This window comes from Saccostrea cucullata, unplaced genomic scaffold, assembly GCF_032062105.1.
Source record: "Saccostrea cucullata isolate Sc308-1 unplaced genomic scaffold, CSIRO_AGI_Scuc_v1 ctg618, whole genome shotgun sequence".
Lineage (NCBI taxonomy): Eukaryota > Metazoa > Mollusca > Bivalvia > Ostreida > Ostreidae > Saccostrea > Saccostrea cuccullata.
The window spans coordinates 25,149-40,663 of record NW_026924640.1 but is presented as its reverse complement, the minus strand read 5'-3'; the positions used below and the strand labels follow the sequence as shown (position 1 = coordinate 40,663).

The window sequence follows — 15,515 nt, the reverse complement described above, 5'->3', positions numbered from 1 at the left end:
ATCACAAGGAATCTGCAGGCGCTCTTAAATTGCATAATTTTACAACTTTTCTCATCAAAATATGCACTCAATCATGCACAATGTGATTTCAGATGATCTAGTTTGAGAATTTTCTTACTAATAGAATGACCTTTGTAACCTAAAAGACAACAAATCTATACGAGGTCACGAAATAAAGAGCTACATGTCTTGAATATCAGAGATTTTTTTAATACCCCGCTTGAAAAGCGGACGGGTATAGAGTAATCGGTATGCGTCTGTTACGCTTTGAGGTACCCATCTCTTATCTGCAACTCCTCACATAACACTAAATGAAATTTGATGAAACTTTATCAGAATCTTTATAACATATTGCCATTTTGACCTCGTAGCTATTTTACTTTTTGATCCGACACATTATTCATATCAAAACATGGACACTGTCAGTATATTCATATGGGAGACCGGGGTATCCCTTAGTGAGCTAATTGCTCACAGTACCTCTAGTTGTTTTTGCATATGGTTTTGGATAACAAAATAGACTTTTAACATTTGAACATTAATGTGTTGTTCCTTGAGTGTGGGTTGGTTGATTGTATATTGTTTAACGCCGAGTCGGCAATTTTTTATTAAACAAAGATGAATATCCGCCATTTTGAATCGCCATTTGGACTTTTAACTTACAGCTGCGCCATCATTCAGTTGTAGAATAGTGAGATGCAGAGGAATTAATACAAATCTGCAGTGTATGGATATTTTCAAATGTTAAATCCTGAACAAAGCGGAATATAGAACAATAGGCAAAAAAAAAATCAGAGAAAATTCGAATTAAGTGTAAAAACGACTAAATTTTCTGAGTTAAGCTAATGATGTTAGCATTCTATTATCATTTTTATACATGTATTACGCTCAGTGACATATCCACACATTATTTCTCCTATTTGAACGATATTTAGAGAAAATAAGAAAAATTGGATGTCCGCCATTTTGAATCGCCATTTTGACCTCTTTAACGCCATTTTCATGAAGACCAGCATATTTTTTCGGATTCAGCATACTCGAAATAGGTTAAAAAAACTATGCTGGACCAAATAATAATTATTTGCCGTTAGAAGTATTTTTTTCTATAAATCGGACCAGACTATACCCAAAGAAGAATACACATATAACATATATCAAAAGTTGTGGCCAAGATTAATTTAGCCCACTAACAGACATATAAAGGGATGGACAGAGCAAAAAAAATATGACTATAAATATAAATCTTCTATTGCAAAGTATAAAAAGATACATGTACACGAAAATCCATGCATGTAGGCATAGGCTTTTATTTGACTTTATTAAATCACGGCTGTTCTTTTGAATTTCAACATCATTGTATGGTAATGTTGTTACTGGGAGTTGAGTGTCATTGTATGGGAATGTTATTGCTGGGAGTTGAGTGTCCCTTAATGTATGGGAATATGATGATGGGAGTTGAGTGTCATTGTATGGGAATGTTATTGCTGGGAGTTGAGTGTCCCACATTGTATAGGAATGCTATTGCTGGGAGTTGAGTGTCATTGTATGGGAATGCTGTTGCTGGGAGTTGAGTGTCCCTCATTGAATTGGAATGTTATTACTGGGAGTTGAGTGTCACTGGGAATGCTGTTGCTGGGAGTTGAGTGTCCCTCATTGAATTGGAATGTTATTACTGGGAGTTGAGTGTCCTTCGGAATGTGTAAAGGTCAGATAATCTGGTGTCCTTCTCTTTGCAAACAAAAATCTAAAATAAAAAATGATTTTTTTTATTTTTATACTCACTTAATATTCAATTAATTTTCTAAAATCATTGTAAAGTTTGAAAAGGTTCATTTAAATGTAAAATTAAGGACTTCATGAAATAGAAATTTACCAATTTGTCCTACCTCAAATAATCTTGAATAATGTTAAAAAGACATAATGTTTTTAATGACAAATTGATTCTTTCATTTACCTTATATTTTGTCAACTAAAATTACACTGCCTATCTTAACCAAACAATGAATTTTCGTTACTTACAATGACCTTGTCAGCAAATAGATTTATCATTGAGTCAAATGCTGATTGACGCTTCTTTTAATTAATGTTTATTATGTTATTTAAACACTAAATTGACGACAGATTTTTCCGTTATTTCCCAATCATGACAAGAAGCACACAGCGAATCGGCAGGTGATGCTTGCTCCTCTATGGCACCTGATCCAACCTATGATGTTTTGGAGTTCTTTGTTTGCTCTGCTCCTATTTTGTATTGTTTTATGAACTTTTGAGCTTGAATACTATTCGTTATCTCCGTATATTTCTTTATAAAGTGTATACCTAGAAACGTTCAATAAACCAAAGTCATATATATCTTTTATATTATCTGCAATGCAAATAATTCTCAACCTGTAAGTAATAGCGGCTATCAGTGCCCCCGCGTAGGGTCCCGCCCAGTAGACGTAGTGATATTCCCAAACATTGAAATCCAGGTATCTGGAGTAGGATACAGCCGGTCCAAAACTTTTTGCCGGATTCATACATCCACCAGTATAAACTGCCCTGTTGTGAATGTGCAAATTAACTTTCAAAGCATGTCATCTTGAGTTTAGTTTGTTTAAGTGCATTTATTTAAATATCTGAATATTGATTAAGTACTCAATCCTGAAGGAAGCTTTATTACTTGATATAATTAAAAATCACTATGGACTTTCATAAAGCGTTTTAAAGGATTAGATCAAGCCTAATAAGAATATGCAATATTGAACCTTCTTATATAAAAATTGTTCTAGTCTAATTTACTTATCTTGTCATTGGTCATCTGCAAAATTATTTGGTTAAAACATTCTGATTGTACACACAAGCACTCTGAAGACGATATTTAAAGGATGCTTGAGTTTCTGATTGTTTCTTTTTTTAAACTAGGTCTTTGTATCGAACAATATGTTGGAATCCCCATAGATACCAATTACGCCCTGTTATAAACAGACTTTTTTGTATTCACATGAAGCAGAATTCATTCAAAATTTTAAACATGAGAAAAAGAAAACATTTGCTGTGGCTTTCAACTCGACATTTAGATACATCTACGACGGACCGTTGATGAACCATAATTATTTCCATCCATATGTGCCCGCCCGCGTGGCGCAGTGGTTAGAGCGTCTGCTCTAGAGTCGCGAAGTAAGGAGTCAATCCTTACGTCGCGGGTTCGAATCCCACTGCGGGACGTGGAGACCGGTCCTTCGGATGAGACCTATATAAACCGAGGTCCCATGTCGCAGTAGGTGCTGGCACGAAAAAGATCCCTCCCTGCTCAATGGCCATGAGTGCCGAGTAAGGGACAAAATTTGCAGCTCTCCACCGGCAAATGGTGGCGTCTCCATATGAGTGAAAAATTCTCGGGAGGGACGTTAAACAACATACAATCAATCAATCAATCCATCCATATGTCAACACAATATATCCCAGTGAGCTTGAAATCAAAGATATCACAGGGTCTGACACATGTGCTTCATACTTGGATATATTGCAAGCAAAAGACGTGAATAGCAACCTTACAACAAAGCTTAATAATAAATGTGATCACTTTTACTTTTTAAACGTCAACCTCCCTTAATTACTTATGCAACAATATATGAAATTATTTATTTCCAGTAAATTAATTTGTCTTGAAATCTTACCCTGAAAGGGCACATGCGATAACAGAGAATCCAATTGCTAGAGGTGACCTTTTTCTTTTCTTTTTATCCAGCGCTGTGATAAAAACAGTCAAAGTTACTAAAAACGTAAGGATGCCCTCTATCAGAACTCCCCAGCCTGGTTCTGTCTCATATAAAAGCATTGTTGCTCCACCGATGTATTGTTTGTATTCCTTCGTCGGAACAGCAGCCTCAAAAAATGATAATTTAGAAATGGAAGTAACGTTTGTTGATTTGAATTCAAATACACGTATCGTCGTTTTCTCAAAATTCGAGGGGAGAGAGAAGGACACCGTAAGTTAATGAAAGGTTCAGTAATCATCCCCCTTTGTGATACATGCCTGATAAATAATAATACATACAAGGGCCAACGCTCCTCCTAGGAGACCTCCCGCTATTTGAGCAATGGAAAAGCATACTGCAACAAGCACAGGTAGCACATGATTCCAAGTCAGGGCGAATGTTATGGCTGGGTTAAAATACCCGCCGCTACAAGAGTCATCAGTTATTTTGAAATTTGCTTAATGTGAACATTAATTAACATTTTTTAATAGCATACTTAGTATGGATATTAAAATATGGGTGAATTAAAAAAAAAAGAACGACCACCGAATTATTTGTTTTAATTTTCAGCCACACAAAACATACTTTTCACTTATACCATCATATAGAACATGAATTTAAGTTAAACTTTCTTTAAGTAGCAATTGAATAAGCAATTGGATAAAAAAAAAATTCAGATTTTAAAATGGTGAACCTTTTCTGAAAAAAAGAAAAAATCACTACATCCTACAAGACTTCCTAGAATACAAAATCGATTTTTTTCCTTTTTATATTTTAGTTTGAAAAGTTTTAATATAAAAAAATATATGGAACAATAAATTCCTTAACATCATTTTGCCCCTTAAATCAATCATTAAAATCAGACCCCAAAAAGAATTTTGACATACAAGTTTTCTTTAAAAAATGATCTTAGTAAGAGTTTGAAGTGACCCTATTTTACATTATTATGTTGCATCCCTGATTTCTCATATTTTATTCCCACTTGAAAAGTGGGAGGGTATATACATGTTCTGATCGGAATTTCTGTCCGTCATTCTGTATGTGTGTCCATATGTTACCATTTGTGGGACCCATCTCTTATTCGCAACTCCTCTAACATCACTGAATGAAATTAATAAGACTATGGCAGAAGTTTTGTTTCATTTTGCACTTCATGTTTTACTGTTTGATCCGACAAATATTTTTGGTTTTCCATTGCAAAACACTGCCATGAAATGTCAAAAAAAGGTCACAGTAACCTCCTTTTTTGTCTACATTCTTGGAAAACCCAATATGCATCAATTGACAAAGTTTGATGATTCTAAGACAACAAAAACCGGAGATACTTAAATAAAGCCATAAAATGTCAAAGGTATGTCACCACAACCTACAGTACTTTTAAGTGGATGATTTTCGAAAACCCAAGATATATCAACTGCATGACAAACTTTGATAATTCTAAGCCAGTAAGTACCTGAGATATTCAAAAGTAGGTCACCGTGACCTACTTTTTGGTTGACATTCTCTGAAATCCCAAGATGCATTAACTATCATAGTTTGATGATTCTAAGAAAATAAGTACCGGAGATACATAAATAAAGCCATAAAATGTCAAAAGTAGGTCGCTATGACCTACTTTTTGGTCAACTTTCTCTGAAAACCCAAGATCCATCAACACACAAAGTTTGATGATTCTAAGACAATAGATATCGGAGATACTTAAATAAAGCCGTAAAATGTCAAAAGTAGGTCACCATGACATAATTTTTGGTTGTCACTCTCCGAAAATCCAAGATGCATAAACTTTCAAAGTTTGATGATTCTAAACCAATAAATACTTGAGGTATTTGGATAAAACCATAAAATGTCAAATGTAGGTCTTCGTGACCTTTTTGGACGTCATTCTTCGAAAAACCGAAATGCATCAACTCACAAAGTTTGATAATTCTAAGCCAATAAATACCTATGATACTTAAATATAGCCATAAAATGTCGAAAGTAGGTCATCGTGACCTACCTTTTGATCGACATTTTTCAAAGTGCCAAGATGCATCTACTGATACAATTTGATGGTCGTAGGTCTGAAGGTAATCAAAGGCTTTTTAAACAATTAGAAAGCAAATGCCTGCAAAGTTAAAAAAGTAGGTCACAGTGACGTACTTTTTCATAAATATGTTTTAAGGGGGCTCTCTACAACGTCACAATATGGCGTATTTCAGTTGAAACGCCATTTTGTTCCCAAATGATCTTATTCATATTTACTTAGTATCGATGAATCACTGAGTATAACACAACATGCGATATTGTGGATGGAATGTACATTGAATCACCTCAATTAATTCAGTGTATCGCCAAATACGTATTCTTTCTTTAAAAATGAATTGTTTGTCAATTTATTCAATTTCTACTTATTTAATTATTAAATAATATATTTACAAACTTATTAGAATAAGAATTTAGGTGAGAAAAAATTATATAAAAACATGGTTTGTCCTTATGCTAATTCACCATTACGTGTCAAAACGCCATACACTCAGAAATTTCTTTTTTCTTCAATAACAATATGCTTTCCAGAAAAATATACCCCCCCCCCAAAATGCAAATTTTATAAGATAAGACATATGTATTATCTTTCCATCGACTAGAGGATACTCAGTTCATGATTTGTATACACCCGAATGAATGGTTATACCCGGTGAAATTTAAACTCGTCATGAAATCACCAAAACGTTTCCACAGTAAGTGGAATTTTGCATGACCCAAACGTTTGATCAACATTGATTATCAGCTGTTTGTATGGGAAAACGTGCACTGTACGTACAGATTTAGACGAAGTGTGAATTTAGTTATAGGTATTTCTTTTACACGCTTTTGGCCATTTACCATGTTTACATGTTTTGTTATATCTAGCACTGGATAACATATGCAAGTTGGATAGAAACGGTAAGTAAATCTACCTTTCTCAATACCATGAATTCACTAAATACACGTCTTTGTCGTTGACTGGAAACGTGATGGTTTTCGCTTAAACTCATTTGAAAAACAATACATGTACAATACAAACTTGTTTCAATGTCCTTGCTTGGCATTTTTTCAATACTTGTGCAAGTTATAGTAGAGTTTATTTGAAGTTTATAAAAAAAAAACAGTACCAAGATATTTGAGCCCACTCTTAAAGCGGATCTCTCACACCTGAATCTTTATGATGTTTGAATTTTTTGACAGTTTTTCAATTTTGTTCAATTTCTTTTTTTCATCGTTTTTACCCTTTGATATTATATATCTTTTCAGATATTGGAGGAGATCCAACCAGCCATTCTCAAGAAAATGCTGTTTTTGTTTTTCTTTTGTCTATTTTTCTAAATGTGAATAAAAATTATGTTGATTTTATTTTTAACTTCGTTGGTTATTTTTTCAATATTTATAACATTAAACTTTGAAGAAAAAATTAAAGCACTGGGCTTTAAAAAATATAGATAGGAGTGGTTCTAACAAAATTAATAAAATATTTTAAATACTTCTAAAAAATAACTTGAAATACTTTGGAACCTTATTTTATCGGATATGGAGCCTATAATTAGAAACAAATGCATGCAACAAAAACCAGTTATACTTTATAGGTGTAGAGATACTCCTTAAGGTCCCAAGATGCAGCAACTTACAAGATTTGATGATTCTAACCCTCTCAATGTCTGAAACAATTGGAGTAAATGCTTTAGAAAGAATTAGTCATAAAGTTCAAAAAGTAGGTCACAGTGACCTACTTTTGAATTGACGTTGTTTGAGGACCCAAGATGCATCAACTGACAAAGGTTGATGATCATAGGCCTTAAAGTGTCCAAAATATGCCTTCAAATCAATTTGAAAACAAATGCCCGCAAAATTTAAAAAGTAGGTCACCGTGACCTACTTTTGAGTTAACATGATGTGAAGTCCTAAGATGCATCAACTTACAAGATTTGATGACCCTAGTCCTTCTAGAAAGCAAAATATAAACGTTTTTATTAATTCAAAATTTAGGTCAACTTTGAAGTGACCTTGAGACCACACCCTTTGCCCCAAGGTAATTCCCCGTGCAATTTTTTAATGTTCAACATATCCTGGTCCTTGTATGTAAGTTTGGTGAAAATCTGAGTGGTGGTTCTGGAGAAGATTTTTTTAGCAACTAGTACTTTTGGTTTTGTTTTCCTAATTATCTCCCCTTGTTTAAGGGTCCCAACACTTATTTTAATATACATGGTAGTCCTTAGGCCAAGGATACCCTGTGACAAATTGACACTGACTGGCCAAGAGGTTCTTGAGCTATGGCCCATATTCTAAAAAGTTTATGCACACCGCACAAATATCCATAGCATTAGCTCTTTGAGCCTTTGGCTCAGAAGAGCTAAAAATTTAATATTTTCACAGATTATTTATTACATAACGCAATTGTGTACCTTCTTCTTAAGGAGGAACAGGACCTTTAGCTGAAAAAAATTCTGTCAAAGAATTTTTTTCGTATTTTTTGTATTACTTATTTAATATGTACTGAACATTTTAAAGCGGTCCTGTCATGGGATTTCTTGACTTATTTTAAAGATATCGCCCCACAAATACCGCCCTGTTTAGAGTTTGTATGGAGTTTAGATACTTCATGTGTACGGGCCAATAACGGAGTCCATATTGCGAATTTTTACGCACAAACGATAAAAATGATAGATAGCACTATATACTCAAATATTTCAGAATATTCATAGTGTTAAAATTATCTGAAAGCAATTGTTTTAATTTTATATAGTATTTGGGTGGGATAATTTCTGCATTTTTCAAGGCAGCTTCAACGACAAAAACCTCATTTGGAAAAAAATTATGCCAATAAATATTTCCAAATTTACGATTGAATGTCAGTCCTTCATCGTAATTATTCACTGCATAAATATCACAGGGTAAAGCTTACCTCAATATCGCACAGGACATCGTTGAATTAGACGTAAGCATGATAAAAACGCTTCACGTTTGTATTTTCCGAGTGCGGGAAATCAATTGTGACGTCACACGAAAATATAAACATTCAAAATTATCCAAATAGAGGGAATCTCTGCTACTAAACACGAAAAAATATTGATTTAAAAAAAACTGCTTCAGAAATTTATCACGATACATTGACTGTGACCTGTTCATTATGAAATAAAACTGATCATGACAGGTGTGTGTACTTGATCTCGATGCACCGAGAATTCAAACACTACGTCTATGGCGTCACTGACGTCAGACTGCAGGGTAAAGAGAAACAAATGTGTGGATTGGGAAACTTCAAAATATCTAAATGATGACAAAGATCTTTAAAAATTTTATTAATAATAATTTCTAAAATTAAATGTTTTAAAACAATTTTAGAATTTAGAATAAAATTACACAAGGACTGTTGATTTTAACAACGTTTAACATGTATATCATCACCGATTATGACGTTATATGTCTTTTTAGTCATGTGAAATGTGCCCTGTCTCCCCTTAAGGTAGGATTCTTCTATGGTTTTTGACTAGATGAAATTTTCAATGTATATTTGCATATATGTCCTATATATTTAGGTGAAAGAGATTTAAAAGACCAAGGCATATTTTTCTTTCCTCATCACAACTGCACAACTTTAAATAGAAATGGTAAATTTCTAGTATTCGAAAACTACCAGGGAATATATTTTTGGCGGATTGGTGGTGTATGAAAATTCTTCTTTTCTGCCTCTCAGAATTATTATAGAACAACGAATTTAGTTATAATTTTTACACAATCAAAGACTTTTTCATATATTTGCATATCCACTGCTCTCTCCCACTATGAACATGTAGTCATCAACTGCGTTCATAGGACTATAGACGCAACTGCTTCTACGATGAGAGCAATTGCTCTATCACACCCGTGTAGAACAATCTCTACTACACTTATAACAAGAAAACGTTGATGTAACCATCAATTGTCGCCCGGGAAATATATAAGTAAACAATGAAAATGAGTCTTGGTCAACAAACCGCTTCGATATGTGTAAAAAGGCATGCGTCTAATTGATGGAGACGATAGTCGCAAATATTTTTAAAAACTTGTAGTCGGATAAAAATTAATCAAAAACGATACCATTTTAAACTTGATCAATTCTTCAAGTAAATGTTGGCTGCATAAAATATTAATTGAAGTTAGACACACGCATCATTTATATTTAAAAATGTATTAATCTTCAATTTTAGAATATAAAACACGAACTGTGCAGAGTACGTTTTTATCCGAGAAGTAAAATTCGATGTTCTAAAAAAAGGGACCTGTCGTTGTTTCGATAGTAAATGATAAGTAACTTTATATATTAAATATAAAAACATATATATTTTTACAGATTCACTTTATGGAAGTAAATATATTATGTATCTCGTAATTTATAAACGGAAATAACATTCTGATTTACAATCTTTTCAATGTTTAGAAAACCTTTAATTCTACAAAACTACTCCCACCCCAATCCCCATACACAAACACTTAAACTTATATGTATGGAGCAGCCCGGTCCTCCGGGCTGCAAAAAGTGTTGAGAAGTATATATATGAAATGTTTCATAAGAGGAATTAAAATAAGTTTTTAATAATATTCTTTGAAAAAAAGGAAATTCAGAATATTTAAAATTACTGCTTTATATCTTTAAAAATTCAATTTTAGTCAATGTATTTAATTGTATAATAAAACTTTTTAAAAATTGTAGAGAACTGCCATATTTTTATTTTTTTGTATCATGCATATTTGAACAAAGAACGATAACTCGTTACACTTGGGTAATAACATTCAGAAAGAGAAAATTTCTTTAATTAGTGTGTCTATTTCAAGAATGATTTCAGCTCTTAAAAATAAATAAACTAAAAAAAATTATAGAAAAGCATTCTGGAGTAATAATCATTATAAAAGCATGCTCATTTTTCATCATAGTGTTAAATTATTTATTTTTGTAAGAGGGTTTTAATAACGTTGATCGATGACGTCACAACTGCATCAAAACAAAAATGTGATGACGGCGCTGCTTGTATCCAGATTTACTGTGTTTGAGAGGGAAATACTTTATAAATATGTTTGTGATTTATTAGAGAAAAGGAGCATTAATCAGGTTTACTGATTTTAAAGCCGTATGTTTTTCTTCACTGAAGACAAGAAGCTGTGTCCTTATGTAAGTCAGGATTTCCTCTGATATTCTTGAAAAAAAAATAAAAGAAAGCAAATATAAGTAATAAACAATGATTATTCAATGAACATGGCATTATGAATAGCAATATCTCTGCTGGCATATTTTCCATGATGCGCTAGCGCGCATCATGGAATATGCCAGCAGAGCAATTGCTATTCATAACGCCATGTTCACTGAATAACGTTGTTTATTTCTTAATTATGTGTATAGAAGATTCTTTTAAATGGAATATTTATCACACTGTAATGATGATTTTATGAGTTTGTACAAGCCAGACCTCATAAATTTTTCATTTCACATGCTGAATACTATCATTTAGTAAAATAAAAAAGTATTTCGAAAAAAAAGAAAAAGAAAATGGATCGTATGGGATTCGAACCCGGGACCTCTCACATGTTAAGCGAGAGACATACCACTAGACCACGGAACTTTTTTTCTCTTTTATTACTAGACCATGGAACTGCTTTACCCTTATTTAATTCAAAAAGTCTTTAAATGAAGCTTGAAAATTAAATATTTTCATGCAACAATTATCATTATAAGCCTCTCAATGTGCTTCAAGGTTCTTTGCAAACCTCCATAAATCACTTCTAATTTCATTTCATGTTAATAAACATTGGTATCTAAAAATGCTTTTACGGGATAAAAATTTCTACATTGAATTAGACCATTCTGAGAAGTTCAAAGAACGAGTTGTCCTTCCTTGCTGAGGGTAAGAGTCCCAAAGCTTCCATTTTAAGTATAGATATGAGCCAAAAATCCGTAGAAAGTGTTTTTACTCTCTTAGCAAACTGTAATTTTTTTTTGTTTTTGTATCATTTTGTATTTCTATATGACCTCTTTACCATATGTGAAAATAATAAGAAAAAATTTAATATAGGGTGCATAAAAAAGCTTAAATATCCTAAAGTTTTAAGAAAAATAGAGAAAATTCGTGTTTTTCTAACTATTTTTGTCAAATTGGTTATATCATCTTATAGACCCTATATAGTAATATCTTTTTAATGAAAAAAGAAAAACATTTAATCTTTTGCAATATAAGAACTGATCATATGATTGGATGCAGTCATTTTTAATTCTTAATGTCAAGGGAAAAGGTAATGATCTTGACCTGACCTTGACTCAAATATAAAACGGTCAGAACTTATCTTACTGAAACTTTCACTTAGTTATATTGTCTTCTTGATTCTGTGAAAATTTATTCATCTTTAAGTTTTGTGTAAGAAGAATCCTACCTTAACTATGTAATCTGATACTAACTTCTGATCTCCCAGAGCAAAACATGGACTTTGCCAGTATAACAAAATGGGTTGTGGAGGTATCATTTTGTGAACCCAGTACTCACAGTACCTCACAAACAAAATGTAGAGCCTGATCAGACCTGCGTTCGCAGACCTTTTCTCAATACATCGACGCAATATATACATTTTTTGTAGAAATCATGGAAATGTTAAATTTACGTCATTTTCGTGACGTCATATGTAAAATATGACGTTCATTGACATGAAAATATTCAGTGCTTTGAAGTCAGCATATATCCCCATGTTTTAGAACATCATTAAATATTTCTCCGTTAAAGTTTGATTTTGGGGGCAAATATAGGTTATTACTGAATAAAGTTCTTTGAACACATTATAGTGTACTTAAGTCATTTGAAGAACTGTTTACATTTTGTTCTTATTCTACCTTAAACTATTCTCTGAATGGACTGAAAAATGCCTCTAACATCAGATACTACAAGTATCAAACTTTTTAAAATTTAGTTTTAAAAAAGAAAGATGAAGATCTTTGATAATTGTTTAACAGTTTTGTTGCAATCCAAATAGCAGTAAAATTGAAAAATAATGCTATAGAACACATAATGTCTATTTCCGTACATGTAAAAATTAAAAAAAAAAATTAGAATATATATTTGGTAAAATAAATTTTATAGGATGTTTTTCTGCACAGGACAAACCCTGTAAGTAGCTGACGTCAGTCATTAAAATTCTACTCATCAATCATTTCTTTAAACCAGTAATTATTCAAATTTGATGAGCAATTACCGGTATTTTGAAATATTTGTTTTGAAGTAGAATTGCTTTTCAGTGCTTTTTTGTATTTCAAAAAGAAATAAGAAATTAGAAAAGATAATAACTAATCTGAATTATTAAAACTGAAAAAGAGAACAACTTTGATAATAAAACTGTCAATAATTCAATAAGTTATTCAAATAGATCATCATTATCAAAAGATTTTTTTCTTTACATGAATAGAAGTCTTTTCAACAAATAATCTTGAGTCTTTAAAAGTGCATTGCACTCCTGACCATGCAAATCTAGATCATCTGCAGCACAGACATACCCAAATCTACTAGTACCGGTCTTGTAGAATACGCTTTCCCCCTAAAATCTTTCCCCCCGGAAAACTGGCTCTAGAGTAGAATCCCCCCCCCCGGAAAACTGGCTTTAAAGTAGGATTTCCCCCCAGGAAATCTCACACCGGAGTCAATTTTCCGGGGGGAAATCCTACTTTGTGAAGAAGTTATAGAGTGCCCCATTTCCCCCAGAGCCAATTTTCCCCCAATGAAATACAATTGCTTTACTTATTCTTGAGCAAGAATGGCTGGCACATTGCTACAAGTGTCAATTTTATCAAAATGGTGACCAGATGTAGTGAACATACGTATATGAAAATTGAACATGAAAATTTTGAAAATTTTAAATCCGTCAAACCATTATCTTAATTAGATAAATTGATGAAACTGGAGAGGACTATAATTTTCATCTGTTTTCCGCACCATTTTCTAAATGCTTGAAGACATTGAATGGATTTTTAGTATGTAGAAGGATATCTTGAAGAGTTCAAGTTTGAGTTTAGTGTTGCTTCCATTTTAAAAGGAATTGCGACCTTTTCATTTTTAACGGTTTACCGCAATGTTTTTTCGAAACGATTGGAGATATTGAGCTAATTTTTGGTAGGTTAATTTCAAGTTTGCATTTCGTTCCACTGAAATATATATACCAGTCTAGACATCCATTTTTTGTTTGTTTCATCAAATTTTTAGAATATTTACATTTCTTTTCAAAACTATATGTTTTGGTTGAGATTCCATAATCCATGATTGAAATATATGCTTTAAAAATTCTTACAATATAAGTCTAAAAACACTCATTCACCTTTTAAAAATCCGTTTGTAGTTTATCTTTTAAAAAAAATATTGCGGTTGTGGTTTATATTGACTCTATTAAGAGGGGGTAAATCCTACTCTGAGAAAGAAATTAAAGAGGGGGGAATTTGGCTCTGGTGTGAGATTTCCCCTCGAGGGGGGATCCTACTCTAGAGTACGATTTCCAGGGGGAGGCTTGCAATGGGGAAAATCCTACTCTACAACACAGGTATTTGGTAAAAATGTTCTTTGTGTCATAATTTCCAAAATAAAAATCAGAGAATCAAACAGTGAAAAAACTTTTGTCATGCTTTGGAGCAAAGCATCAAATCTTGCACATATGACATAAGTGGGTATGTACAGATACTCTCATTAATGCAGTCTTGTGATCTAACTTATTTTTTTTTTAGTTTTAAGCTATATATCAGTTATAATTTTACACTTTGAAAACTCTTTTTTGACTTGAATATCTTTCAGATTTTTTAAATCTATATATTTTTGCCACGCTATTTTTTTCGGTTCCATTGCTGAGGTGGTACAACGTGCGTGAATAACATTTTTTTTCAACATCAGCCATTACCACAACTTCGTCAAACAATTGTTGCTACAGACTACATTTAAAATGGAAAGCCTTTATTTTAAACATAAACCATTATTATTATTTATTTCACAGGCCTTTAAAAATGCTGTTTTTCAAAATATCACAAAAAGTGTTGCGCTCCTGACATTTTTAGCTTTATTTTTTGTGAATTGAGATATCAATCAGATATTTGACATGTATTTAGACCCTAATTAAAGACGAATGCTGAGACATAGACAATTATTGTAATTGCCCGTATTTTTAGTACAGGGTGGTCTTTTTTTTTTAAACTCACCCATACATCATTTTGCTATTATTTTCTATATAATTTATGATGATCATTTCGTAAGAGCGATATTTTCAAAACATTTTTTCTGTCAAAAATCCCTTGAAAGAATAATATCTGCCATTAGTTAAAATATAAATTCATACCTGATTTCACCGAATGCATAAATCAAGAATACATAACCAAATCCATACACTAGTGCCGAAAATATATTTTCACCTAATTTGCCGTTATAAAGGTAGATTGGACCAGACAAACACAGGAGAAATACCAGAAATGCGGTCCCTAAAAACTCGGCAAATGCTGGACGTATAAATTTATCTACCACTAAACCACCAGAATCGTTTCGTCGTGTCGTTTGAGCTTCGTTGGCCATCATTTTCACTGCAAACTGCGCAGTAAGCCAGTAAGTTTATTTTAAATCATGAAAATCGTTCATGTAAATTAATTAATCTACATTTGTGGCATTTCTTTTCAAACATAAACATATGATAATTTATGAGAGAGAGAGAGAGAGAGAGAGATTTCCGGGAGAGTCCTTCTGCTACGCGTAGCTACCAACGCTTTAATTTTTAATTTAATTT

At 32.6% G+C, this 15,515-nt stretch overlaps 1 protein-coding gene across 4 annotated transcripts in view; it reads right to left on the bottom strand.

Annotated features, from left to right (window-relative positions):
* The window catches only part of LOC134266925 (aquaporin-8-like), a 123,555-nt gene that overhangs the window by 101,140 nt on the left and 6,900 nt on the right, over positions 1–15,515 (bottom strand). The window contains exon 2 of one of the 4 annotated variants that reach the window (XM_062749132.1): positions 15,078–15,322. The exons of 2 other annotated variants lie outside the window; for them this stretch is intronic. In XM_062749132.1, coding sequence (XP_062605116.1) covers positions 15,078–15,310 — 233 coding nt within the window. In that variant the 5' untranslated portion in view covers positions 15,311–15,322. Of the gene's footprint in view, positions 1–15,077; positions 15,323–15,515 lie in introns of those variants that run through there. One more of the 4 variants, XM_062749136.1, reaches the window with a different exon arrangement.